Source organism: Kogia breviceps, chromosome 1 (assembly GCF_026419965.1).
Source record: "Kogia breviceps isolate mKogBre1 chromosome 1, mKogBre1 haplotype 1, whole genome shotgun sequence".
Classification (NCBI taxonomy): domain Eukaryota; kingdom Metazoa; phylum Chordata; class Mammalia; order Artiodactyla; family Physeteridae; genus Kogia; species Kogia breviceps.
Genome location: NC_081310.1, coordinates 185,889,400 through 185,915,751, shown reverse-complemented (window position 1 = coordinate 185,915,751; position 26,352 = coordinate 185,889,400). Strand labels below are relative to the sequence as shown.

The 26,352-nt window shown below is 57.4% G+C and overlaps 1 protein-coding gene across 20 annotated transcripts in view; it reads right to left on the bottom strand.

The window, feature by feature from the left end:
• The window catches only part of RAP1GAP (RAP1 GTPase activating protein), a 66,668-nt gene that overhangs the window by 6,740 nt on the left and 33,576 nt on the right, over nt 1-26,352 (bottom strand). For 11 of the 20 annotated variants that reach the window (XR_010836987.1, XR_010836988.1, XR_010836972.1 and 8 more), the window contains 17 exons: nt 22,794-22,887; nt 16,491-16,526; nt 15,445-15,492; nt 14,129-14,167; nt 13,457-13,642; nt 10,163-10,266; nt 9,825-9,903; nt 9,401-9,454; nt 8,233-8,316; nt 7,929-8,029; nt 7,666-7,795; nt 6,455-6,610; nt 5,918-5,989; nt 5,229-5,315; nt 4,662-4,799; nt 2,469-2,600; nt 455-532 (listed from right to left, as the gene is read on the bottom strand). Coding sequence is in view for 16 of the 20 variants with exons in the window: in XM_067015598.1 (XP_066871699.1) it covers nt 455-532; nt 2,469-2,600; nt 4,662-4,799; nt 5,229-5,315; nt 5,918-5,989; nt 6,455-6,610; nt 7,666-7,795; nt 7,929-8,029; nt 8,233-8,316; nt 9,401-9,454; nt 9,825-9,903; nt 10,163-10,266; nt 13,457-13,642; nt 14,129-14,167; nt 15,445-15,492; nt 16,491-16,508 (1,506 nt within the window). In the remaining 4 variants the exon portion in view is untranslated. The remainder of the gene's footprint in view (nt 1-454; nt 533-2,468; nt 2,601-4,661; nt 4,800-5,228; nt 5,316-5,917; nt 5,990-6,454; nt 6,611-7,665; nt 7,796-7,928; nt 8,030-8,232; nt 8,317-9,400; nt 9,455-9,824; nt 9,904-10,162; nt 10,267-13,456; nt 13,643-14,128; nt 14,168-15,444; nt 15,493-16,490; nt 16,527-22,793; nt 22,888-26,352) is intronic. The other 9 variants (XR_010837000.1, XM_067015645.1, XM_067015636.1 and 6 more) reach the window with 1 other exon arrangement.

The window sequence follows — 26,352 nt, the reverse complement described above, 5'->3', positions numbered from 1 at the left end:
TCCCCCATTTCTCTGGGGAGGCGGGAGGGTGGGCCCCATGGAGGTACAGATGGGCAGAAACCCCCAGGCCAGTTCATGGTCGGGACAGGGAGTTAGGGCAGAGGAGGGCGATGGCGCTCCATGCAGAACCAGCAATATTGGGGGACGTGCAGCCGGACAGAGGGTCTTTAGGTACCAGGTCCTAAAGGCAGGGACTAGGCCAGAGTCCCAGGGGTCAGGGCAGGGCCAGAGCCCCTGGTGGGGGCGGGGGGGGGGCCACTGGCACTGGCACAGGTGCCAGGCCCCAAAGCAGGTGCTGAGTGCCATCAGAGCTGCTGGCACTCCATCCTGCCAGCCCTCGGGCCTGTCCCGGGGGAACGGGGGCAACGTCCCCAATATGGCCTCCATCCTGAGAGCGAGCAGAGAACAGCGCGTGCAGGCAGCCTCCAGAGACGGCGGCCCCGCGGACGACAACCTCTTCCACGGTTCCTATGCCTATGGCACTGCCCCGGCGTCCGAATCTACTCGCACTTTTCCCAGGAATAAGCAATGACTGGCAAGCAGCAGAGGGTGGGAGCAGAGAGAGAGAGACAGACAGACAGACAGACACAGAGAGAGTCAGAGAGACAGAGACGGCGGGAGGGGGAGGCACAGAGAAATGAGACAGGGAAAGGAGGGAAAGACAGACAGCCAGGGACAAAGAAGAGAGTGGGGCAGGGAATTGGGAGAGACAAGGCCGGGGAAGGGAAGGAGAGAAGAGGTGGGAGGAGACACAGAGAGAACAGAGGAGAGAGATTGACAAGTAGTCACATGAGAAGGGGTGCAGAGTGAAACACGGAGAGACGGACACAGAGACGGACGGACAGAGACGGAGAGGGAGGGGCAGGCACAAAGGAAAGATCGAGGGCGAAAACAGTTCCAAAGAGGAGGAGAGGGAGTAACAAGACAGGTGCAAGAGGACAGAATACACAAGTGCAAGAAGGTGGAGGGAGGCGGGGGGTGGAGGAGGGGAGGAGAAAAAGGGAGGGGAAAACAAGGAAAGAGGAGAGAGTGGAAGGACAAGGAAGCAACACGAAGAGAGGGGACAGTTGTGCAAAAACAAAAACAGAAATGGGTCTGGTTACTGCCACGGTGGGTGCTGCTGGTCTGGCCCTGTTCCCGGGGCCCCTCTACGGCCACCCACAGGAGGCTGGGCCACTCTGGCGGGGAAGGACGGGAGTGGCCAGTGAATTGGGGTTGGAGGAGGGTGGGCCCGCTTCTCCAGTGACAGTGGGCTTGGTGACTGCTGGAACACAGAGGACTCGCCCTGCTTCCCTGGCCAGGTCAGCCCATGGGGCAGGGCTGGGGTGGAGGGGGTCCCTCCTGCCACATGACACAGCCTCACAGCACTGAGCACAGGGCTTGCTTGGCATGCAGCAGTCAGTCAGTAAATGATGGGTGGGTGGATGAAGGCATGGATGGACAGACGGATGGATGGAAGGACGGGTGGATGGAAGGAAGGAAGGAAAGACGGATGGGGAAGGGGCAGCAGAGCAGTAGGTGCAGTGCTGGGGGGTGACCACTGGGCAGCGGAAAGCAGACCGGCCCACAGCTGAAGGCCTTATTCATCCTTTGTGCCCAGCACACCCCCTGAGTATTAGTAGCAGAATCCCACAGAGCCTGGCAGACAATAAGTGATCACACAGTCGTTGCTCACTCAGGAGAGGCTCGCACAGAAGCCCAGGTCCTGACACACAACAGGTGGGCACAACCGCAGAGGCCCTGGCACATAATGGGTGCTCACACAGCTCATCTCCTGACACAGAGAAGGTATTCACTGATATCCAGGGCTTATCACAGCAGTCCACTTCCTGACACATGGTGGATTCCCATACAGCAGCTCACGGCTGGGCACACAGCAGACACTTACAGAGTTAGGTCCACGCAGTAGCCCAGGATCTGACATACAATAGGTGCTCACAGAATCTCAGGGCCGGGCCCACAGTAGATGCTCACAAGGTACATGTCCACACAGCAACCCGGGTCCTAATACACAGTAGGTGCTCACACAGCAGCCCAAGTCTGGACACACAGCGGTACCCACCAGCATCTCAGAGCCAGGCATACAGCAGATGCTCACACAGAAATCCAGGTCCTGACACACAGTGCGTGCCCACAGCCTGACACACAATAGGTGCTCCCAGAAACTCAAGGCTTGACAGGAGGTGTCCATACAGCAGCCCAATCCCCAGCATATGACAGACAGTAGCTGCTTCATAAGGAATGTGACACAGAAACTGCCCCAGAACAGACACAGCTGAATAAGGGGCCAGGAGGTGGGGTGGGCCGAGGAGCTGGGGAGGGGGCTGCAGGCTCTCAGCATCCCAGTGTCACAGCCTGGGCACCTGACCCCGTGGAGAGCGGTGGCTAGACCTAGCCTAGAGCCCAGGATGAGCCCTCGGCCGGCAGGGCAGCGGGGGGAGGCGGGGCCCCTGGGGGAGGGCACTTACTATTCCAGCCGCCTTGGCCAGGTCCGGGTTGTTGGGCGCAAAGCCGCCGCTGTGGCTGGTGGACACGGTGTTGGGCTTCTTGTTGCTCAGCCCCATGGCATCCATGGACTGGCTGCGGCTCCGGATGACCCGCTGCAAAGGTGGCGGTAGGGGTTTCGTAAGGCCCCACCCCCTCAGGGAAACCCAGGAGCCACCAACGCCCATCTCGGTGACCCCAGGAAGTCCCTTCCCATGAGACCACACAAGAGTCAGGTCCACATGTGCCAAGGGTAGTGTGGGCCTTGACTCTGCCACCAACTTGCTGGGTCACCTTGGGCAAGCCACTCCACACCTCTGAGCCTCTGAGCCTCATGACCTGTTGTGCAGTTAGTTGCTGTAAAGACCGTAGAAGACGCTGGGTCGTGAGCAAAAGCGTGGAGAGAGACCTCCAGAAACCCCAATTCCCTCCTTTTAGCGTCTCTCAGGGCTTGCTTTCTTCCTTGCTTTTCTTCCCTCCCTCCCTCCCTCCCTTCCTTGCTCTTCTCAGTCAATCTGCACCGAATGCTCACTTCAGGGCCGGGTACTTTACAGTTGCTCTCACTCAATCCGCCCCAGGAAGCAGGCACTGCCACCAAGCCCATTTTACACGTGATGAAACTGAAGCAGGGGTGGGTCTGGAACCCAGATGCCAAACCCAAACCCCTGACCGTGGGCTCCGCTGCCTCTAAGAAAGTCTGTAACTTAAGCCCGGTCCAGCATCCAGCACTCAGCAGATGTGGGATCACTGGAGCGCCCCTCAGGGAAGACACCCCAGGTCCGTGCTCCTCCCACCCACTCCCGGTCTCCAGCGATCGGAGACAGGGCTCTCTTCAAGCCTCTTTTTCTCAAAGACGTCCTGTTCACCTCAGCCCAAGGCAGGCCTGGGCAGCTGGGCTAATCCTCTTATGCAAACCCACACCTCCAGCTGTGTGGCCTGCCCTGGGGTAAACGTGAGGCCCCCGCCAGCCTGCTGGGCACCTGGAGGATGGGCAGTCCTCCTCCGGTGGGTGGAGGACACAGTGGTAAAGAGGCCACCGCCTGGGGACCTGCAGCCTGGGGGAGTCTAGGCCCTGTGGGGGGAAGAGGAACTCTCCTCCTCTGCCTCTCACTTTGGATGGTAGTTGCTGAGGCAGATGCACAGGGCTTTGCATTTTGCTTCTTAGATTACACAGATCTCACTGCTTCACAAATAATTCTCAACCGTTGTATGCGGTAAGTTGCCATTACCCTAAACAACAGATAAAAAAACCTGAGGCTCGGGCTTCCCTGCGGGCGCAGTGGTTGAGAGTCCGCCTGCCGATGCAGGGGACACGGGTTCGTGCCCCGGTCCGGGAAGATCCCACGTGCCGCGGAGCGGCTAGGCCCGTGAGCCATGGCCGCTGAGGCTGCGCGTCCGGAGCCTGTGCTCCGCAACGGGAGAGACCACAGCAGTGAGAGGCCCACGTACCACAAAAAAAAACCCCCCAAACCAAAAAAACCCCTGAGGCTCAGAGAATGCTCAAGCTGGTAAGTGGCAGAGTTGGGATTTGAACCCAGGGTGTCTACGCTCTTAACACTAAGCTAAACCCGAGATAGCCAGGGTGGGTCACACGACCTGAGGTCATGCAGACCAGGTCCCTCTCCTAGAGCCCCTCGTTCACCTCCCTTCCCTGACCTCTGTTTCTTTCTCTCGATCAGGATAGAGGCTTCCTCCTCTCTTCTCTGCCTGCTGACCTGGGAGCCACCACCCTTGGCACCAGAGGGCTCCAACCTTCAGCGCAGCTCCCAGGCAGACTCCGCCCCCAAGCTTAGCCCCGCCTCCAACCATCAACTCCTCCCCCAGCCAGAGCCCACCTTACAACTCCCAACCGCAGCTCTACCCCAGGCCAAGACCACACAACCCCCCCAAGTCTAAGCCCACCCTAAAGCCCAGGTCCACCCAGAGGTTCACCATCACCCAGACTCTATCCCAGGTGCGTGCCCACCTAGCCCGAGCTCAAGCCTATTAACTCCACCCCTGACTCCACCCTGAGCCACGTCCCCACCCGACTCCACCTCCAATGTGAGCTCAGCTCTAGCCACACCCCCACACCTTGTCGCTAACGGCATCCCCCGATTCTAGCCCAACCGCGTGCCCAGATTCCAAGCCAACCACATCCGTCCCCCTCCGCACCCAGGTAGACCCCTGCTCCTCACCTTGAAGGACTCGAAGAAGCCACCTCCCCCGCCACCATTCTCCATCTTGTCCTCGTCTCCACCCAGGCCCATCATGGACTGGCTGTGGATGTGCAGTTCCTCATAGAGCGTCTCCAGGAGGGCGGCCCGGGTCCGCTCCTGAGGGCCAGGCCGGGGCCGTCAGGAGAGACCCCAGGGATCAGCCCTTCTTCCCACATTTGCAATCGCAGCCACGTTCTCTGAGTGGGAAGTGGGCCTGGGCTCCAGAAGCCTAGACAGCTTCCCTCAGGCCCCTCTGTAGCACAGGCAGCCCCCAGGGCTCGACGTGGCCCCTCAAAGATCTGACTTCATGTCCCCACGCCCCTCCTCCACTGCATCCTCTGTGGCAACCCGCCTACCTCCGAGGCCCTCCTGAGCATTCCTTATGAACCCTTACTTCCTCTCCCTTGACCCTGGCGCTGCTCATCTGTAAATCTGTCCTCCCCCAGGCAGCCTTCCCTAAGGCCAAGGTCTGAACATAGCTCTTCTCTCCCCAGGGGCTGAAATTCTAGGGGGTAGGGGGATTCAACCCCAAGAACCCATACTCACCTCCAGTTTGGCAAACTTCTCTGCCTTGTAGCAAGCATATTCAGCATTGATCAGTTTTGTCAGCAAAAATTCCTGGAACTCAGGCCCCTGGGAGCCCCCAGCGCGGAGAAGAGAAAGGGGGGTCAGGCGAACACAGAGACAAGGGGCTGGGGCTCCTGAGCCATGCTCTGCTGAGGCCTGGGGGCTGCCCTCTTACTCCCAGAAGGGCATCTCCCTGGTCTCAGCTCCACAGCCCAGGCACCTGTGAGCCCTATGCCCTTCATGGCTGCCCACCCCTCGGGAGAGCTGGGTTGGGGTCTCCCACTGCCTCAGTCTGGGGGATTGGCAGGGGGGGCTGAAGCCAAGGCTCCAAGTGAGGGCTCCTGAGAGGTGAGAGAGATGTGTGCCCCTCTCCCCAAACATTTTAGAAGAAGGTTGAAATTGTCAAAAAGACAACAGAAGTGAGGAAAGGCCACAGAGTCTGCTATACAAAATGCAAAACAATGATACAGTCTGTTCTGTGACGTTGTAAAATAAAGTCACAGTTTTTATCAAGATGAACAGAAAAGCCAGGCCCCAGCTGCTCAGTTAGGGGAGCCCAGCCGCCCTGGCACACAGTGGGGCTTCAGGACCTCGTATGGCAGAATGTGCACCCTCTCAGCCCCCACCCATTTAGTCCTGCTCTGCCCATGATGGGGGCTGCCCCTCACCTTCCTGAACACAGCAGGGTCCGGGAGGGGTGGCCCGAAGAAGGGCACGTCATCTCTCGCAGTGACGGAGACCTGGAAGGGAGGGCAGCTGTCCCCATGGAGTCCCCACACCAGCCAGAAACCACTGATTCGCCTCCCTATCCTGCCCCATGCTGGGCACAGGGCTGCCCCTTGGCGGGGGAGGTTCAGTGACCGCCGATTGGATGGGTAAACCCCAGGATTTCAGCTCCTCCATCCTTGGTCCTGAATCTGAGTGGTGGGAAGGGGTGGAGGGTCTCGGGAGTCATGAGGAGGGAGAAGGAGGAGGAGGCTAAAGGGCGGAGGAGGGTAACCAGCCCCTCGGAGGGGAGGGATTTCAGGGGGCAGAGAGGGCAGGATGGGACTCCTCCGTCATCAGAGTAAGAGGGGGGCTCCGAGCCCTCCGGACAGTCCCCCTACTTACAGTTGGGAAAACTGAGGCTCAGAGAGGCCTCACAGTGAGTGAGGGTGGGGCTGGGATGGTGGCTGATGCCCTTGGAAAGCTCCGAGATCACCCACCTTGTACAGGGGGCCATCGGGGCCCCCACTCTCGGCCTGCACCACCACATAGGCATGCAGAAAGTTGGACGCAATCATGTCCGGCACAAAGGGGGTGTTCTCGTCCTGGAAGACCACAGCCACGATGTCATTCCCGATGTGCCGCTTCCGCTGCAACTGAGCACAGGGCCACAGCCTTCACCACCTGGCCGGGGGCCCGCGGAGTGCGGGGAGGGTGCCCGCAGAGGTGCGGGGGGCTTGGGGTAGGCAGAGGGCATGTCTAAGGAGTTGCTTCCCCCAAAAAAATCTGGTGAGAAACTTGTCTTAAGATTATTTTCGTTTTCTTGGAATCCTGTGACAGATGAGAAAACTGAGGCCAAGACAGAAGTGACTTGCAAGCCCTACAGTGAGTTAGGGGACTTGAACCCGGGACTCTTGGTCCCCAGGCCCTACCTCTCACCCTCCTCCTGTCTAAATACCGCAAACATGGGCCCCTCTTGAACAAATAAGTTCCACTCAATATATCTTTGTTGTTAAAATGAACAGAGAATCTATTAAAAGAAAATTAAGACATTAAAAGTAAGAGATAAACATTTCCATTTTTCTCACATGACCCTTGTATCCCCCTGTACCCCTGGAGTGGAGGCATGGGGAAATAAGGAGGACAGCCCTGCAGGAAGCTTAGCACAAGGTGACAAATTTCCAAGTTCAGCTCCAGGAACATGCCTTGCACTTCCTCATCACCAGGCCTTTGCAGAAGATAGAAGCCATTCTTTCCCCCAGAATGCTCCTCCTCCCTCTCCTACCTTCTTTGCAGCCTAAAAGTCACTTTATCTCGAAAGCTTTGCCTGACTCCAACCTCTGCCCAGTCTAAGTGCCCCCATGTGACCTGACAATACCCTTCATTTCCTGTAAAAATACTCGCATTTACTGAGCTCCTGCTATGTACCAGATACTGTTCTAGCCACTCTGGGTGCATACCCTCATTTATGCTCACCTATAAGGTAGGTGCCATTATTATCCCCATTTCACAGATGTGGAAACTGAGGCTTGCACAACATCACAGTAGCCTGTCACCCTGCCCCAACTAGAAGCCACAAGTTGGGGGACTAGATCATTTCCATCTCTCTATCCCCAGGGCCCACTGAGTCTGGTGTGGTGGACACTGAATGGGTAGGTAAATGGGGGACAGGAGGACAGGTGGGAAGCAGGTGGGTGGGTGCCCAGGCTACCTGCTGGGCGTCCCCTTCTGTGTAGGGCAGCTTGGTGGACACGTGAAACATGATCTCCTTGTTGCGGAAGTTGCAGTACACAGACTCGGTTCCCGTCTGCCCGTGGGTCACGTCCAGGCCTCCTCGGAACCTGCCCCAGGCCCCCCAGGCCACGGCTCAGTCTCCAGCCCCAGCCAGGCCTCCACGGGGCCAGGACGGGGGCTCCCTCCCTGCCCAAGGGCATGGGTCGGATTATCCTCTGCTTGTCCCACCCCAATGCTCACCCCTTAAAGTCCTGCAGTTTGACCTTCTGGCCAAGGAATTCGAGGAACTCCACGAAGGCGGGGCTCTCCTCGTTGGTGCTGAAGAGTTCTTCCTCGGAGGTCTAGGGATGCACAGAGAGTAGAGGTCATCGAGCTGGGCCTCCTGCCCCCACTCACACCCAGGAAGGCTGGAAGGGGGACCCCTGGCAGCCCCTGAGCTCCTGGGAAACCGAGTCCCTGGGCAGGTGCTCTCCCTGACAAAGGTCTGAGGTCCCAGGTACATGGCCAGATGTGCGGGGGGGCAGGGAGGAGGAGGTGAGCACACCTGCCCAAGCTTCTGATAAATGACTCCGAACTTGAAGTTATTGCTGATGACATGCTCGTCGAAGGTGACAATGAGGCGGGAGGCCTGCGGGGACAGGACGATGGGTGAAACACGCTGCTTTTTCAAGTTACCGTTTATTGCTCTATGTGCCAAGCGCTGTGCCAGGCACTACACATGCATCCACTCATTTCCTCCTCAGAACAAGCCTGTGAGGGAGGCACTCCCGCGGACTGCATCTCACGGATGAAGACGCCGACATTCCGAGACCTTAAGGAACTGACTTGCTAAAGTCAACAGCTGGCAAATGGCAGAGCTGGGACTTGAACTCAGGTCTGTTGGATTCCAAAGGCTAAGTGCATTGCTCCTGAGTTCTGCCCATAAGCTCCCGCCCCTGCTCTGCTCTAACACCCAACTTGTTCCCGGCTCTTCTGTAAAGCCATCTCATCATTCTAGAACAGGCCAAGTCGCACCAGTGTGCCGTGGAGCCTTGAGCAAGTTCCCCTCCTCACCTTGGGCTTTCGGTAACTGAGAAGCAGGATCTGATTTCTGAGCCCCCTTCCTTCAGGACCACCCACGCTTCAGCGACCTCACCTCACTCTGGAATTCAGTCAGAGCCACAGGCTATACGTTTCTTTCAGGGTCCACCTCTTTCCAGAAAGCCCCTGGCTCACTGAAGACAGAAGTCCCTCCCCTTTATCCCACATTGTCACAGTGCCTCAAACCCAGCACCCAGCACCAGAGCTGGAAGTGCAGCTGCCGTCTGTGGGCCGGCACCTATGGAGGTGCCTGTGTTATGCTCTCTCCCCAGGTCCCCTCTGGGGTCAGAAGGCAAGACCAGTGGAACCTTGGCTCAGGAGCACAGATTACCCTTAGGAGCGTCCCCAAATGGCACTGAGAGTTTCCAGAGGTAAGGAAGGCTCGCCTCCGAGGAGGACAGCACTAGGTTCAAAGGCAGGCTTCCTTATCTGCTGTGCATGCTTGGGTAAGGTACCAACCCTTTCTCGGCCTCTGGTTCCTCTTCCGCAAACTGTGGACTTTGCAGGGTTATTGTGAGGTTTAAATGAGAGAACTTAGGAAAAATGCCCTGCACACAGCAGGTGCCCAATAAATGCTTGGTCCCCTAGTTACCCACCAACTCCCAGTGAGCAGGGCCCAGATCCAGCCATACCTTGGGGTAGAGCACAGGATAGAATCGATCCACATTCACGTCTTCACACACCAGCTGAGGGAGCAGATAAGGGAGGGCCTGAGGGTGGGGCCTCCGGGCCTCCCTGGCCAAGGTCTGGGGGGAGGACAGTGGAGGACAAAGAGGGGACAACCAAGGCTGAAGCAGGCTCACTGTCACTCAGAATGGGGTACAGAGAACTGGAGCCCCTGTCTCCAAAAGGTGCTCTAAAGAGTGCCCAAAGCACACAGCCAGCACGTGGGCATCATGGGAACACGCGAGCAGCAGGACCCTGGAGACAGGCCACAGCAGGCAGGCCAGGATCTGGGGCTAAAGATGAGGGTGTGCAAAGGCGAGGCTGCAGCCCAGCTCTGTGCCCACCTGGGGCATCCAAGGGGGGCTCAGCATGAAGGATCAGAGGCCTCACCTTTGCCATCTGGACCACGTTGGGGAACTCAGTGAGGCAGGAGATGGGGATGACGTCATGGTATGTCCGGCACTTGGTCCTGGGAGGAGAAGACCCATGCTGAGGGGCGAGGCAGCGCGAAAGGGAGATGGGAGCCCCTCCACACCAAGTAGGACCAGAGAGGGCAGACCCCAGCGAGGTCCAGAGGTGATGAGGCGGTCAGGCCTGGCTTGGGCACTAACTTGCGGTGCAACCTCAGGCAAATCCCTGGCCCTCTCTGGGTCTCAATGAGAAGAGTGGGTAAAATAAGATGGGCTCTCAGATGCTGAGAGTCACAGGTCCCCTCACCCCACCCTCACCTGAGCAGCAGACGCAGGTGTTCCTGGTCCCCGATGACATCATACTTGAGTGAGAAGACAAGGTGCCCCAGGGCGGTGTCCAGTGAGTAGTAATTAAAATGCTCCTGTGGTGGGAGGCGGGGGGCCAGGGGAGAGGGTGAGGCTGAGCCTGAGGCTTCCAGAAACCAGACCAGAAAGCCAACTCATCCCCGGATGGGGGTCCTTCACCTAGCAGCAGGTGTCCGGGCTAACAGCACTAGTTGCCTCAGAGAGACCTGCATTCACATCCCAGCTCTGCCACTTGCCAGCTGGGTAACCTGAGAAGGTCCGCTCACCTTTCTGTGCCTCAGTTTCCTAGTCTATCAAATGGGAGTGAGGCCCACTACCTTGTGGGAGGGTGGCAGGCACTGAAAGAGGTAATGCAGAGTAGGTGTTCTCTAAACGTCTGTAGTAACCTTGGCTCTCTGGGTCTTCAGCAAAGTCAGGACCACACCTGTACCTGCATGGCTGTCTCCCAGCCCCTGCCCCTCTCAGAGCTGGGCACATAGTAGGTGCTCAATAAAAATATGCCAACTGACTGATTGGTCAACTGATTGCTCTGTGGCCCCTGAAGCCAGGGCCCATGAGAATCAGGAAACGAAACATCTCATGAACACACTGGCCGGCTGACCGAGCCGGTTCCTGCCCTCCTGCCTCACCCAGGGAAGACGCAGGGTGGGGAAGAAATGCTCCCGAGGGCCCAGGGGAACTGCAGCAGGGACGGCACCCCCCAGAGAGGAGCTGGCAGTCTGGTACCTCCAGGTGGGGAAGCCCCAAAGCCAAGAGCCGGAAGTGCCAGAAGATTTCACCCCACCTGGCCCCGGGTTCCCCTGCCAGCCCGGCCCTGGGAATGAGGCTGGCTCCTCAGCCACACCCACCCCAGGAGTCATCGTGGAAGGAAGCCGTGTTTCAATACAAACAGCTGTGCTCAAAGGATGGGCGGGAAAGGATGTAGGGGCCGGGGACATGCGCCACAAATGCACAGCTCAGGGGCAGTCTGCGGGGACCTGGGGCAGAGTGATGGAAACCCCCAAAGGCTTGGCACTATCTGCACAGAGGGCGTGGCAGGCACTTGGCGAGGAGGTCTGCACCCAAGTCCCCGGGGTGGGGAGTTTCCCCAGACCCCCCTGCCTGGGCCCAGAGAAGCCCGAGGAGAGTGGGCTCAGGGTCCCAGTGGGTCAACGCCAAAGTCACCCTAACTTCCTCCCTCTGCCAGAACAGGGCCCCCACTGCTTCCCCAGCACCCCACCTGCAGCGGGAAGGGCCTGGCCTCTCTGCCAGCCCCTGGGGCCCCTCCTCTCTGTGCTGCCCGCCTGACCCTGGTCATCATGCCTCCTCTACCACCCCCCGACCTGTACCTCTTCCAATCCTCCAGTACCCAAGGCACCACCTTCATTCTATCACTCACCACTTCTTCAGCACACTTTTCTGTGCACCAACTATGTGCTAGGCCCACATAGTCCCCCAGGCCCCACCACCAGCCAGACCCAATTAAGAGCCTCTGGACAGTGGGTTCTGGGGACGCAGGTCTCTCTCCACCCACAGGTGGAATCCCCTGCCCTGTTCTGAGTTTGTCCCCAGGCAATGGCTCCTGCATCTGAGCCTGTTGGTCAGTCACCCTGTCCCCCCACCTTAGCACCAATACCCACCAGCATCGGGCTAATGCCCTGGGCCCAGACTGAGTCCACACAGCTTCCCAACACCCCAAGGAGTCACCCCTCCTCCCAGCACCCACGAGTGCACGCACACACGCTAGAAACGTGACCCCTCCCTTAGTGTGTCTTAATGCAAGTTCAGCCAGAGCTATGCCCGGTTCCTAGCTCAGTAACTGTGTGAACTTAACCAAGTCGCTTTATCTCTCTGAGCCTCAGTTTCCTTTTCTGTAAAAACTAGGACGATCCTGATCTCACAGAGTAATTATGAAGGTGTAATAATAACAGCTGACGTTTACTGAGCGCTTACTATGTGCCAAACACGGCTCTCGATGCTTTTATCACCCTCATTTTTACAGACGAGGAAACAGGCTCGGGAAGGTTAACTAACTTGCCCAAGGTCACACCATCAATAAACAGAAGAGTCAATAGGTGCACCCAGGCCGCGAGACTCCAGAGCCCACGCTACATTCCGCCACCTCGTTTGTAAACTGACACAGAGACAGCACTCGGCATGGAACGTGGCACATACAAGGTCCCAGCGTGTGACCTCCCCTCCAGCTCCCACAGCCTCGCCCAATAGCTCCTGCCTGGAACGCCGTTGTCCTCAGGTGACACTAAGACAGGTTGTTACGGGGCAGGGTCCCGGCTCTGGGGCAGGTGATGGGGCAGGGGTTGTACCAATCCAGGTCACACCATGCAATTACTGTCTTCCCCACCTCAAGCTGCCTGAGGGCAGGGCCTGGGTCTGTTTTGTTTGCTGCTGTATACCTGGGGCCCAGAACAGGACCAGGCACACAGCTGGCGCTCATTATTTGTTCACCCTGACTGAGCCCTTACTTTGTGCCGGACACCATTCTAAATGCCTCACAAACACCGTTACATTAAAGGCATGAGGTGGGTATCATCACCATCTCCGTTTTTACAGATGAAGAACCAGAGGCAGGGGCTTCCCTGGTGGCGCAGTGGTTAAGAATCCACCTGCCAATGCAGGGGACACGGGTTGGAGCCCTGGTCAGGAAAGATACCACATGCCAGAGAGCAACTAAGCCCATACGCCACAACTACTGAGCCTGAGCTCTAGAGCCCACGAGCCACAACTACTGAGCCCGTGTGCCACGGCTACTGAAGCCCGCACGCCTAGAGCCCGTGCTCCACAACGAGAGAAGCCACCGCAGTGAGAAGCCCGTGCACCGCAACAAAGAGCAGCCCCCGCTTGCTGCAACTAGAGAAAGCCCGCACGCAGCAACGAAGACCCAATGCAGCCGAAAATAAATAAATTTACTAAAAACAAAAAACCAGTCTCCCCATCTTAAAAAAAGAAAGAAAGAAAGAAACAGAGGCACAGAGAGGGCAAGTGACTTGCCTGATGTCCCATGTAGTGACAGAGCCAGGATTCAAACCCTGGTAGAGTCTCTCTTAACCACTATGCCGTAACACTGCCTTTTGCAATAAATGTTTGTTGACTGAATGAGTGAGTCCACTACGCATGCTCCCTGGACTCTGCCACAGCCAGCCAGCCCAGCCCACGGTTCTGCTCCCTCCCAGGCCCCGCCTCCCCCAGGGCTGGGCTGTGACCCACTCCCCACCCAGCCCAGCCCCCCAACACCAGCAGGCCACACACCTTGCCAAGAAAGTGCTTGCGGTAGATGCGGGCGGTGGGGTTGCATTCCAGCTTCACCTTGGCCGTGGGCGACTGCAGCGGCTCTGTCTCCGGGATGCTGGTGATTTCGTGATTGGTGCCTTCAATCCAGTAGCCCCCAAACTGGGGCAGCAGGATGAGAGGGAAGGGCCCTTCTCGCCCCAGGACCTGAAGGAGGACTCAGCTGAGAGCCACCCACACTGCACGCCACTGGGGACCCCAAGACACCCCCCAATTCAGACCTGGAGCCACTTCTGCCATGGCTAAGGAGTACTAGGGGACAGTCCAGAGCCTATGTGGGTCCCAGGGCTCATATCCACCTCCTTCGAGGCACTTGCTCCAGCCCTTTTCCTCCCACTGCAGGCACAGACCCAGATGCACACAGCCCCATGTCCCAGTCTCAAAGGATGGGAGTGTGGGGACAGGTAAAGCTGAGAGCATGACGTTGGCCGAGAGGCTGGCATATTTGACTCAGAGGCCTAAGCGTTCACGTGGGCTCTGAAGTCTTGGGCTTGTAAACTGAGTCTCCAACACCCAGAGCAAGGCCTGTGGTCAGGCTCTTGACAAGGAGGAGGACCTGGGTGTCCAGACTCCCTGAGGGAGTGCCTCCTGGGCTCGGGATGGAGATGGGCTCAGTAGGATCCAGTCGGTTACCTCGTGGACGCTCGGGTAGGGTATGTAATCCTCCTCCGTCTGCAAAACACAAGCAGGGCAGAGGCCCAGCTGGGGTGGGGCCCTTACCCTTCACTTCCAGCCTCCCCAGAACACCTGTTGTTCAGCCAGCACCCTGGGGCTGGGGGTGCGGATGGGGCTGCGTCCTTATCTCCCCGTGCCATGTGGGCTGACCCCACGAGGCAGGGACTGAGGCAGGCTTAGCTCACTGAGTGCTGGCAGCCTCTTCTGGGTCTCCTGCCTGGGGAAAAGGAGGCTCACTGTGTCCCCAGAAGAAGCCTCTGGACCAGTGGTTCTCAGTGCATCAGAATGGCCTGGAGGGCTCATTAAACGGATTGCTTTGCCCCACCCCCAGAGTTTCTTATGCTGTGCGTCTGGGTGCAGCCCAAGAATTTCTATGCCAACAAGCTCCCAGGTGATGCCAAGGCTTCTGGTCTGAGGACCACACTTTGAGAAGCCCTGTTCCAGACAAAGCATCAGCCTTGTGCCCATGAACCCCACTTTAACCCTCATCCTTGCAGCCCTGGGTCCACTCCCCTAAGCCCAGCCACTGATAATTCTTGGATTATTGGGGTCCCAAATCACCAACCATGGTACCGTAATGCCTACCTGGAGGGGCTATGCAGCTCCCACCCCAAGAAAATTCCGAGTCTAAAGAGCCTCCTCACGCCTCCTTTGGTCCCAAGCTTCCTGTTAGTCTCTTCACGGAGGTTGGGGGGCAACGAGGCTACCCCTCCCCACCTCTCCGTCTCTCCCCCTCCCCCTCAGCCATCCCAGGCAGGAGTTACATGGAGAGGGGGAGCTTAAGCCTCCTGGGTGCTGGGTACGAGTCTTCCTGCAACTGCTGATCATAAGAGGTTTCAAGGAAAACCTTTTACAGCAGGCGATCGTGAGAGGTGGGGCTTCGATTTTGAGATGGGGAAGCCTGGAGAGGCAGGGTGAGTTTACAGTGGTGCAGATGGGGTGAGGAGGAGCTGGAATGAAGGCCTATAGCAAGGGAGGGGCTCTCCACACCTTAGCCTCCTAAAGGAGGCTAAGCCCCCTCCTAAAGGGCAGGACCTGGGTAAACCCTGCTTCCCCCTTGGCCCCAGCACCAGCCCACAGTAAGACTACTTCACGGAAGGGGGGTGCAGATTCTCCTGGGGTGGCTGCTCGGCTGGGGCAGCACTTACCCCACCCCTAGACAGGGTGTCTGCCTCCCCCTTCCCGTCCCCTCCCATCCCCAAGCCCTTTGGAGAGCACTGCTCAGGAAGCCAAAGGCCCCCAGAAGGGTGGAGTGGTTCCAGATTCAGACCTACTTTGAGGGGTGGTGGGAAGGAGCATCGCTGTTCATCCATCCTGCTTCCCTGCAAAGAGAAGGCAGCACGTCCCGTCACGCCCTTCCCAGGCTGCTGGAAGCAGCACCCCTTCCAGGTAGATGGTGCTGTGGAGGTGCTCCCAGGGCAGGGCGCTGGCCGCCGGGTTACTCAGGCCTCTGCAGGGCTGGCCCTCCTGGAGGGAACGGGGGGCTGCGGGAGGCTGGCAGCAGCAGGGAGGGCTCAGGGCTCTGGTCACTGCTGCGAGTAGGGGCAGGGCCAGTGTGCACACTTGTGTGTGAGCTGGGGAGGGAGGCCGCTGCATCTACACAGACACGTGTTGTTGAGAGCAAGAGGGAGAGAGAGGGGGAGAGAGAGAAGGAGGGGGAGAGGTGGAGATGGAGAGACTAAGAGAGGCAGGGAAACAGGAAGATGGCAGGAGACGGGGTTTGGAGGGTGAACCGATATCAGGAAAACTCCTGAGGTTTGTTCAAGTCCCCCGGCCACCTCCCAACACACACCCAAGTGAAAAACACAGACGAGGGCCTGGAAGACCAGGGCTAGGGAGTGGAGGATGGGCAGGGGTCAGGCAGAGGGGGCAGGGGCTGCCCGGTTCCTTAACACCTCCCCGGACCTGCAGCCCAGGCTCTGGTTGCCCTGTGCCCTGGCATCTGTCCCTCCCCCCATTCCACACAGGGTCCTGCAGAGCCTGTGATGCCTCTTGGGAGATGGGGGATGGTATGTGTACGCGGGGTGGGTTGAGGCACTGACCCCAGCAACCTACACAGGGATGGGAGCTGGAGAGACGCAAGCGGGGCCTGCGCCCTGGGTCAGTCAGGCAGTCGGGCACTGTCAGTCCCCATCCTCTCTTCCGACCCCAGACAAAGGGCTCTGGACAACACACTGCCAACATCTCCTCCTGGCACGGTCTGCGAGAGCTCCCGGCCCGTCCTCAGAGAGATGTAGGGCTGTGGATACAGCAAGGGCCCCCCACCCCCGGTCCAGCCCCCTCTGTGGCTCCCCAGAACGGGCTCCAGAGCCCACCTCACCTGCATCTTTTCAATCATCTCAAACAGATCTGTGTTCTGCAACAGAAAAGGAGAGAGCAGGTCAGCACCGGGGTAGCCCAGCTGATCCTGCAAGTTTCCGAGGAGTCTCCACCTGCCCCAGCCCTCCTGGTCCCCCAACTCTGACCAAACGCCGTGGACCTGTCCCAGCAGCAAGAGGAAGTGGGAGGGACCAAACGCCATGGACCTGTCCAAGCAGCAAGAGCGAGTGGAAGGGACATCACAGGATGGGGCTCTGTGCCACTGACTGGCAGAGTTTGACCAACTGCCCGGCGAAGTCTGCCCAGAATCCAGCACCCTCCCCAGGCAGCCCACTCCACTCAGTCCCCTTCTCCAAAGGAGGAGGCTGCTGCCTCAGACAAAGAAGGTATTGACCTTTGGGGAGAGACATCTCCCCCATGTCACTGCAAGACTGGCAGCGCCCGGATCGGCCCACGGACCCCTCAGAAGAGCCCCAGGTCCCAACTCCAGAGACGTGCCCAGCTGGGATCCTCAGGAGGGTCTGTGGTTCCACTCACCCCTGGAAGGAGGGCCCCATCCTCCCCCCAAGCAGTGTGGGCTGGGCGTCTGTTGGGGGAGAGAATGCTGGGATATCCCATTGGCCCAATACCTGTGTCTGAGTCCACACATTCCCCCTCCTCGCTCCTCCCTCCTCACACTCCAGCCAGCCTCTCCTGAGGCTAACCAGGGCACACACAGGGTTAATCCGGGCATCTGCCAGCTGTGCTTGGCAGCTTCAGCCTCTCCAGCGCCAACTCCCTACGAGCCTTCCTGGAAGGCGGCATCCTTGCCGGCTGGCGGAGCTGGGGGCTGGGCCTGGGAAGCCCCCAGAGTCTCTAGGAGAGTGCCCCTCCCCCAGCACCTCCAAGGCCTCAATTCAGTCGGCTCCTGCTGTCCAGTGGGGGCACTGCCTGAGCTCACACACACATGTGCTTTGGGGTTGTGCACCAGGAAACACACACTCCCTCTCTCTCTCTTTCTCTCTCTCTCGCTCAAACACACACAGGCCTGCACACCAATATTTAAACACAGTCTCACTGTACCAAAGAAAGCAAACACACAGAAACCCACACGCACAAACCCACCGGGCCTGTGCACATCAATTCTTACAGCTACACGCTAACATACAAATACATGTGTCAGGGTCCTACGTTACACAACAGCACACTCCCTCACACACATAGAGGTCTATGTCCCATAAGAGCCGCACACACAAATGCAAAGCCACCCCTTTGCAGATCTGCGCAACTGCACCAGTAATTGCACACGAAGCTACGCGAACGCCACAAAACTACTCTCACATCCGCGTGCCTAGAGACACAATAGCATGCACTCGCAGACACAGGCAGGTATGTTCATGGAAACTGAGCTACAGAGCCCCACTGCCATGCACAAGTTCACCCTTCCCCATCAGTCACACTCCCTGTATAAAAGACATGACAGACTTGATCCCATAACATTAAATGAGTTTTGAGAAAAAGAAAAAGCATGCAGCAACTGTGGAAGTGGTTAATCACCAAGGAGGAGGGGCATTGGTCTGAAACACACACACACACACACACACACACACACACACACACACACACACGGAGCTGTCTGTTAAAGATCACAAGACACAGACACCCCATGTGCGCACTGTGAGGCCTGCCCACAGAGGCAAAACCCACCCTGTAAAATGCACGACAGGAGTCCACAGGAGATGGTGACCCATCGCCCCTGTGGCCACACCCAACACTTCTGAGCTTGGAAGAGACAATTCCACAGGCAATTAGAGCAGAGACCACAGACACACATCTGCAGTCCAGGTAGACAAACACGCCTGTCAGCCAACACCTTGCACAACAGCAACATCAGCGTCTGTGCCTGGGTGAGCCACATAACCTCAGCCCAGCACAGTCCCAGCGTGAGTGATACGGGTGCACTGATGTCCCCCAGAATACCCCACTCAGGGTAACATGGCCTTACATGGCCAGAAACAACGCTCTGGGACTCACAGCCACATAAACACTGACACATGGTACTGTCACCCAGAGCGCACACACAGCAACAAGTGATACCCACAGATACAGCCTCACTAGTGCATCAGACGCTCTGACACATGGAAGGCTGTGAATGAAGTGCCCCAGGGCACCAAGCAAAGTTACACTGTGACATTCAGACCCTTCCTAAAGAGGGGAGGGGATGGATGAAGTGGTCCCAAGGCTAGCGCCCCCACACACACATACACACACACACACACACACACACACACAGAGTGCCCCCATAGCCCAGAGCCACAGTGCCACCACGGGCACTGCGTTCCATAGGCAGCTGCAGAAAGAGCTCAAGGCCTGGGACCCCAGGGCAGGGGTGTGCCCTGTGGCCTCGGTGACCGTGTGTCAGCCCAGAAGCTAACACACCCTCCATGACGGAGCCTCGCACACCCGCCCTGACTGGGGCAGAGCCTGCCGGGCTCCGAAGAAGTTGGGCTGATCCGTCTCCCGCGGACCCCCTCGGCCAGGCCGCCTTCGCCCTGGTCCTCACCTGCCAGCCGGCCCCAGAGGGCAGTGATCCCCTCCGAGGATGGCCCGGGGGCTCCAGGGGCCGCGGCTGCGCCATCCTGAGCTCGGCCCGGCCCCGGCCCCCTCCTCGGCAGCGCTTTAGCTGACCCAGCCGGCTCCGGCCCGCGCGAGCCCCGGCCCGGGCCCCGCAGCGCCGAGCTCCGCGCTCCCGGCTTCGGGCTCCCGCGGCGCGCTGCCTGCGCTGGGCTCCCCGGGCTGCCGGGCCCTGAGGGGGCGGGGCGCCAGGTACGGGCGGCGCGGGGACCGGGGCGGGGCTTCGGGGATCCGGGGCGGGGACACAGGAGGCCCCGCCCCCGGCTCGATTCCCGGACACTGCGCCTGCGCGCTCTTGCTAGAGTGTTGGGAGTTTTCGGCGCGGGCCCTTGAGCCCCGAGGCTCTCCAGCGCACCCTTACCCTGCCTCCTCTACCTTCCCAAACTCTGGGTACCACGCCTTAGGGCCTCAGGGATGGGCTTCTTGGGCTGGGCTTTGAAGTCGGGGAGGAAGTGGCGGGGGTTGGGGGGTTGCCTTGGAGACAGAGGGCTTTACTTGAGCATCTACTCAATGTTGGACCCTTTGCAAGTCTTATCCTCGCCCCACAACTGATTCCAAGAGATAAAATATCATGCTGAAGATCACACAGCTTGGAAAAGGCAGAACTAGGAATCCAGGGAAAGGCTTGGAGCTCTCTCCCTTCCCACCTCCACGCCCCTCTAATGCCTGCCAGTGGCTGACCTGTACCCTCCCTTCCCCAGGCCCCATGCCCATACCTGTCCCTAACTGCCCCGATCCTGGGAGAGGGAGGGAACAGGCCCTGCCAAGGACCCACACATGGAGAAGACTTCAGTGTATACAGGTTCTAGCTCTGGCCTTGCTACAACTTGCTGAGTAGACCTGAGTGAGTCCCTGCCACCTCTGTAGGCCTCAGGTTCCCCATTTGTAAAATATAAGGCCTCTGCAAGCCCTTCCAGCTGACCCTGCATTGTGTCTGCCACTATACAGTGGGGGGCAGGGCCTCAGCATCCCCTCCCCAGACAGATGCTGGGAAAGCAGCAATTGCTTCCTGAGCTGTGGCCAAGTCAACACCAGCCGCTTCAGACCCTGTGGGGCAGGGCTGCCCACCAGCTCAGTACCCAACCTCTCTTCAGCTTCCTGAAGGAGCTGCTGGCAGCTACCCACCACTCTCTATCTCCAGGGCCAAGGCCTCCTGGAAGGAAGGCACTGCACCTTCCTTTCCCCCAGACCTGGCCCTGGGTCAAGCTGGAGCCCAGGAAGCCAGTGGGAACTCTGGAGATGTGTATTCCAGACACAGTGTAGCTTTGTTTTTAATAATTAACAGCAGCAAATATTGATTCACGCAGGCACTTCCAGGCCTGAGCGCTTCCGGGCACCCATCGAAATGCAGCCAGAGAAACATTCATTCCCACACTGGGAGGAGGCAAGAGCTGCTTGCATCACCGGAGACATCTGTGTGCCAGGAGTGGAGGGCGTGCACGTGTGTGCACGCAGCTGTGTAGATGTGTGTGACTCTGAGATCAGATGGGGACATCCTGGGTGTGCATATTTGTGTGTTTGTACACGTGTATCTGTATATACATGCATGTGTACATGTGCGAGTCTCTGAATACATCTGCAGACATGTGAATGCACCCATGTATGTAGGTGTGGGTAGGCTGTGTATGTACATGTGCGCAGATTTCTAAATCCTCAAGCAGAAAAAATCCTACAGCAGGGCAGGGTGGGAGGGTCTTTGATAGCTCAGTGTCTATACAAATGTGGCTTCCCAGTGAGAGGGGGATGTCCTTTCTGGGTGTTCTGTCCTGCCCTGGGAACATAACGATGCTGATAATAGTTCAGCTTCCTAATCTGAACTTTCCAAAATTACTTTCACAGTCATCCCCCAATTGCAAGCTGGCAAGGTGAGTAGAAAAGAAACTGCCACCTCTGTATTACAGATCAGAAACTGAGGCCCAGAGAGGGGCAGGGATTTGCCCACTGGCACAGGGAGGTCAACTGCCCCTCACACTGGCTCCACCATCAACGTTATAAATGTATGCAGAGCTGGGGGAGGGGGAGTGGAGAATGTGTCACAGACCTGGGACCCCTCAGCCCCACCACTGGTTTGCTGGGGACCCAGTCTCTCTGGGCCCTGGTTTCCTTTGCTGTCAAAGGAGTACGATGTACAGACTGTGTCTTGATTCTGGGGTGGAGGCGGGCTGTTGGGATGGGGCAGTTGGGAGCCCGCAGCCGGCTGGGCTGTATTGGCACAAATGAAGGCTTCTAGCCAAACTGGGCAGAGGGGAGGTAGCGCAGAGCTAATCTGAGAAGGCCAGCCCCAGGCTGGCCAAGCAGGCAGGACTCAGGGAGATGGGCTCTTCTAACCCTCATTTTTCCAACAGGAACACTGAGACCCAGGAAGGGGAAGTGAACCCAGGCCTCCTACCGGATGCTCAGGGGGAGAGGGACTGGGAGACTCACTTCTGAGCCCAGCTGCCATGGAGTCACTCCCTACCTGCCAATTCCCAGGATCCACATGGCCCAGTCCTGGGCTGTCGCCCAGGCACAGACAACAGGAGAGGATCTCAAGAACCCCTTGGTATGGTCCCTAGGACCCGCTGCACTTGGACCCCCTTGGAGGTGGTGATCCAAAAGTACACCATTCTTTGGACATGTGCCCTCCTGGCCTAGAAGAGGTATATGGCCCTTGTTCCAGGTCAGAGCACTGGGAAATGAGCTTGGCAGATCCTGCCTCTGCTATTTCCTGGCTGTGTGACCTTGGGAAAACCACTTCCCCTCTCTGAGCATCTGGATCCTCATCTAGAGAATGCCTACCACCAAGGTTTGATGGAAGGACCAAGAGGCATGATATCTGTGGACGTGCTTTAGAAACTGAAAAGTGTACTACAAAAGTGAGAGCTTATTACCCTCTGCATTAGAGATGCCACCAGACTAGGCACTCTGGTCAGATAGCATGAGTTCTGGTCCTAGACCCATCACATCCTACCTGTGTGTCTTTGAGCAAGTAACCTAACCTCTCTGAGCCTCGATTTCTCATCTGCAAAATGGGACTGATAAGAGTACTAATATAAGTACATAGTAGTTAGAGTTTGAGAATGCAATGAGATACTGCACGTAAAGCATTAAGTACCCAGCTGGCACGTAGTAAATCTCAATAAATGCTAGTGGTTATTACTGGTATTTGACACCCTGTGTAAGTTGTTTAGTTATTTTTCTCCTAACTGGACTGTGGCTCCCTGAGGGCAGGGTCTGTGTCAGATTGATTTCTGGCACCTCAGTGCCCAGCACAAAGTTGACACGGGTCAGGTGCTGGGCAAACATTTGATTTTGATGAAAACAACAAGAATAGCCTCATTTATAGGGCTCTTACTCTGTGCCACATATTGTATAGAGTTTTTTATCATCACTTTTCACACTTTACCCCACTTCACAGGGCCACCTCTCACCGTAGCCCTGTGAAGTGGGGCATTACCATTATACCTGATTGACAGCTGAGGAAACTGATGGTGATGTTGATAATGAATATAAGGAAGAATAGCTGTTTGGCCAGTTTATTCCCAGTTGCTTTGCCCCCAACAGTGCTACAGACCCTGGTTCAACTTCTGAGACTGTACCGGGCCCATCTGGGGGTGAGGAGTGGTATACCCTTGTCGGGGGCTAAACCCCAAGCAGCATCTACCCAAACATTTTACCTCAGACCAGGGGCTGTGGGGAGGCGGGCACTTACCTTAGGGTGGAGTGAAGCAGTCTGGGAGGGAACTAAGTCCACTCGTGGCAGGTCTAGTGCCTGAGGGAAGCTCTGGTTCTGCCCATCTCTCCTCCTGGAAGAGAAAAAGAGTCTGAGGTCAGGGAGGGCCCCATGTTGGGAGATTTGTGAACTTTGGGAGGCAGAGTCACTCTCAGAGTTGGGGGACATTAAGAGGGACAGATTTCACGGAGGAGGGGGTCCTGGGTTCCCCAGGAGGCAGGAGAGGAGGGGCTTCCTGAGCAGGGCTGCCAAACAGGCTCTCCTTCCCCAGGGATCAGAGCTATAGACAAGGGTCTCACTTCCAGCTCTCCATTAGGCCTCCCTAACCCATACTCCAGCCAAGAGGATGTCCACAGCCCATTCTGAAGACGGGAAGACTGAGGCAGGGGGCAGTGAGGGTTGCTATAAAGGGCTGAGCCCTGACCTCTGGACTAAGCAAGGTAGCCCGGCCTCTATGCACCTCTCCCTGAGCCTTTAGGAACAGAGTGGCCTTAAGGCTGAGAGGCCACCTAGGCCATTGCTATTATTAATAACAATAACGGACACTCATTGGGCCAACTATGTGCCAGGTCCCGTGCCAAGCCCCTCTTTCCAGGCCTGAGGGCACAGACTCATCACCACGCTGGCATTCCCACTTTACAGAGGAGGACGCAGAGGTATGCAGAGGTCACACAGCTGGTCAGTGGCAGAGCAGCATCTGCGTGGCGCTTGACTGACATCGAGACCAGACTCCTTGCCCACACCCACGGCCCTCCCTGAAGAAAGGAAGCAGGTCTGGTGAGGGTGAAGTCAGCTCCTATTACCCTACAAAGCCTGCCGAGGAAGCTAATTCTGGGGTCAGGGAGAGGAAGTGCCCAGTGGTTCCTGGGATCCAGGTGGCCCAGGGATAGGCAAGCAGTCCTGGCTTCCACCCACCACCTAGGGCCACCCTGACGTGGCTGCACCCCCATCCCAGCCCCTCGACCAAGGCTCGTCCTGAGAGGGTGAGTCATTCAGCCCACGGCCCCGCTTGAGTCAGGCGGAGCTGGGACTGCCACACCCCAAGAACGGAAGAGCCTGTGGGAACCTGGCCCAGGAAGGAGACGCTGAGGAAGCTCTGAGCCCCCTTGCTGGCTCCCCTGGGCCCAGCTACTCAGGGAGAAACAGCTCAGAGGAACTGTCCATAGCCCTGCCGCAGGTACCAGATGCCTCTCCACCTCCCAGGGGGGCTAGCACCTTAAAAGGGGGTCCTGAACTGGGTAGTGCTTGACCCAGAGGCTAGACATGGTGGCAGTGACATTTTAGGCCTGTGGCATCGTTGTAGGGGAGATACTCCCAGGCGCTTACCTGTTGTGTGACCTTAAATCAGTGACACACCCCTCTCAGCCTCAGTTTCCAGAAAAAATTCATCATAGAGCCTGGGCAGCTAGAAGCTATTCACACAATGAATTCTCTGGTATTCACGCATTCATGGTAAACTCTGGCTCCCCATGTTAGGGTCTCATTAAGTATTTGTTAAATGGATGAGTGAGTGAATGAATGAATGTTGACAGCGGGAAGGCATTAAAGGTCTGTGAGCAAGACGATGGCCTAAACACAGGTTGCTATAGACTACAAGGTACAGTGACCTGGGGAGAGACTGGGGAAGGGGGAGTGGCGAGAGGCCCATAGAAATGGTCCAGGCAAATTCCACTGAGGCTGCCATGGGGACCCTTGAGACCGACTATGTGCCTGGAACCGTGTCAGGCATATTACACCTTCACTACTGTGCTGGGAGGCTGGCATTATTTATCCCCTTTTTTTTTTACAGATGGAGAAACTAAAGCTCAGAGAGATGAAGCCACTTCCCCTAGCAAGTGGGTGACAGAGTCAGACTTTAAAGCCATGCCCTTGACAAAGCAGGGCGGTGCCAGGTCAGCATGGAGAGCAGAGATGGTCCAAGGGCCAGGAAGTCCTGGAGTTGAAGCCCAGGTGAAGCTGGGTCCCCTTGATGGTAGAGATCACTGTCTTGGTGGCCCTGGCTGCCGAGTGGACGTTTTGGCCCATGATTGAGCTATTCAGGTGCTGTCCTTCTGTCTGTCCCTTCTCATACCCCAAGGCTCAGGCTGTGGCCACTGCAGGTCAGCCTGGCAGCAGCTCCCCGACACGCTCCCCTTCCAGAACCCGCCTCCGCTTCCCTGCGTCCAGGTGCCCCCTCACGCAGCACTGCTCACGTTGGCACAGGACTCGGTAGGTCTCTCAAGACAAGGGGGGTCTTGCTTCTGTTGGAGTGCTGCCCAAGGCCCTCAGCCCTCCGGTTCCTGTCTGTCCAGAGTCTGCCCCTCACAGGCAACCCCTCCACCTCAAAGGTCACTGCTGAGGCCCTAAGGGGCAGGGGAAGCGAGGGGCTCCAGGATGAGAACAGAGCAGAAATCGGAGGCCCTGGGTCCTGCCTGCCTCAATCCATCCCAGCTCTGCAGGGATAGAAGGACAATAATAACAAAAGCCACAGCCTCCCCGTGCCTGCCATGAGTTGTCTTAATCCTCACAGCTCCCCAGTGAGGCAGGTGCTCAAAGTCTACCTGCTTTACACGTGAGGAAACTGAGGCTCAGCAAGGTATATTAACTTGCCCAAGGTCACAGTTAATGAGGCAGAGCAGGCATCTGAACCCAGGTTGGGTTCAGATGCCAGAGCCAAAGATCTGAACTTCAGAGCATGGGCAGCCAGCCCTGTGGACCCAGCACGTCACATCAGGGAAGTAATAGTAACAGTAACAACAGCAACGGCAGCCAACCCTGACGCAGGACGTACCGTGTGCAGACCCTGCGCGAACGGCTTCACTTGTATTACCTCATTTAATCCTGTTTCAGAGGAGGGAACGAAGACACAGAGGTTAAGCAACGTGTCCAAGGTCACACTGATAGTAAGTGAAATACAGAGGATTTGAACCTCCAACCATAGGATCTAGACGCTAATTAGGTGCCTAATGCTACACTGTATTATCTCTTAGAAAATAGTAGTTGCTCAATCAGGGCTTCTGAGGAAATTAATAAACTCAGGTTCTTGCCTCCCTCCCTACCCCCTACCCTCCTGATGCCTCCTCCTCCTCCTCTTAGCCTTCCTCACCTCTCACACACCTCTTCCCCACCTTTCTAGCCCACCATGCACTCTCCTCTGCCTCTGGTCTCCGCAGACCTCCCCCTATTTGGTTATTTTCCTCCCTCTCATGAACATGAATCTCTCTGTCCCTCCCCTTTCTCTCCTATCCCACCCTTGTCTCCTCCTGATCTCCATCATTCTGTTCACACGGGGGCCTCCCACGTCTCTGCCCCCTCCCCGCTTCTCTGGAAACCCTCCTGACCCTTATGGCCTGGCTCAGCTTAAAATGCTTTGCCTTCTTCCTGCACACGCAGCAGCTGGGACATGGGGAACTCTCCCCGCTTTTCCTTTCCCCTGGCCAGGACCGTAGTCATATCTGCACCACGCTCTACAGTTTACACAGGCATTGTCTCATTCAATCACCATGGCAGTCTTGTGAGGTTGGATTATTATCAGCCTTTTTCCAGATAAGAAAACTGA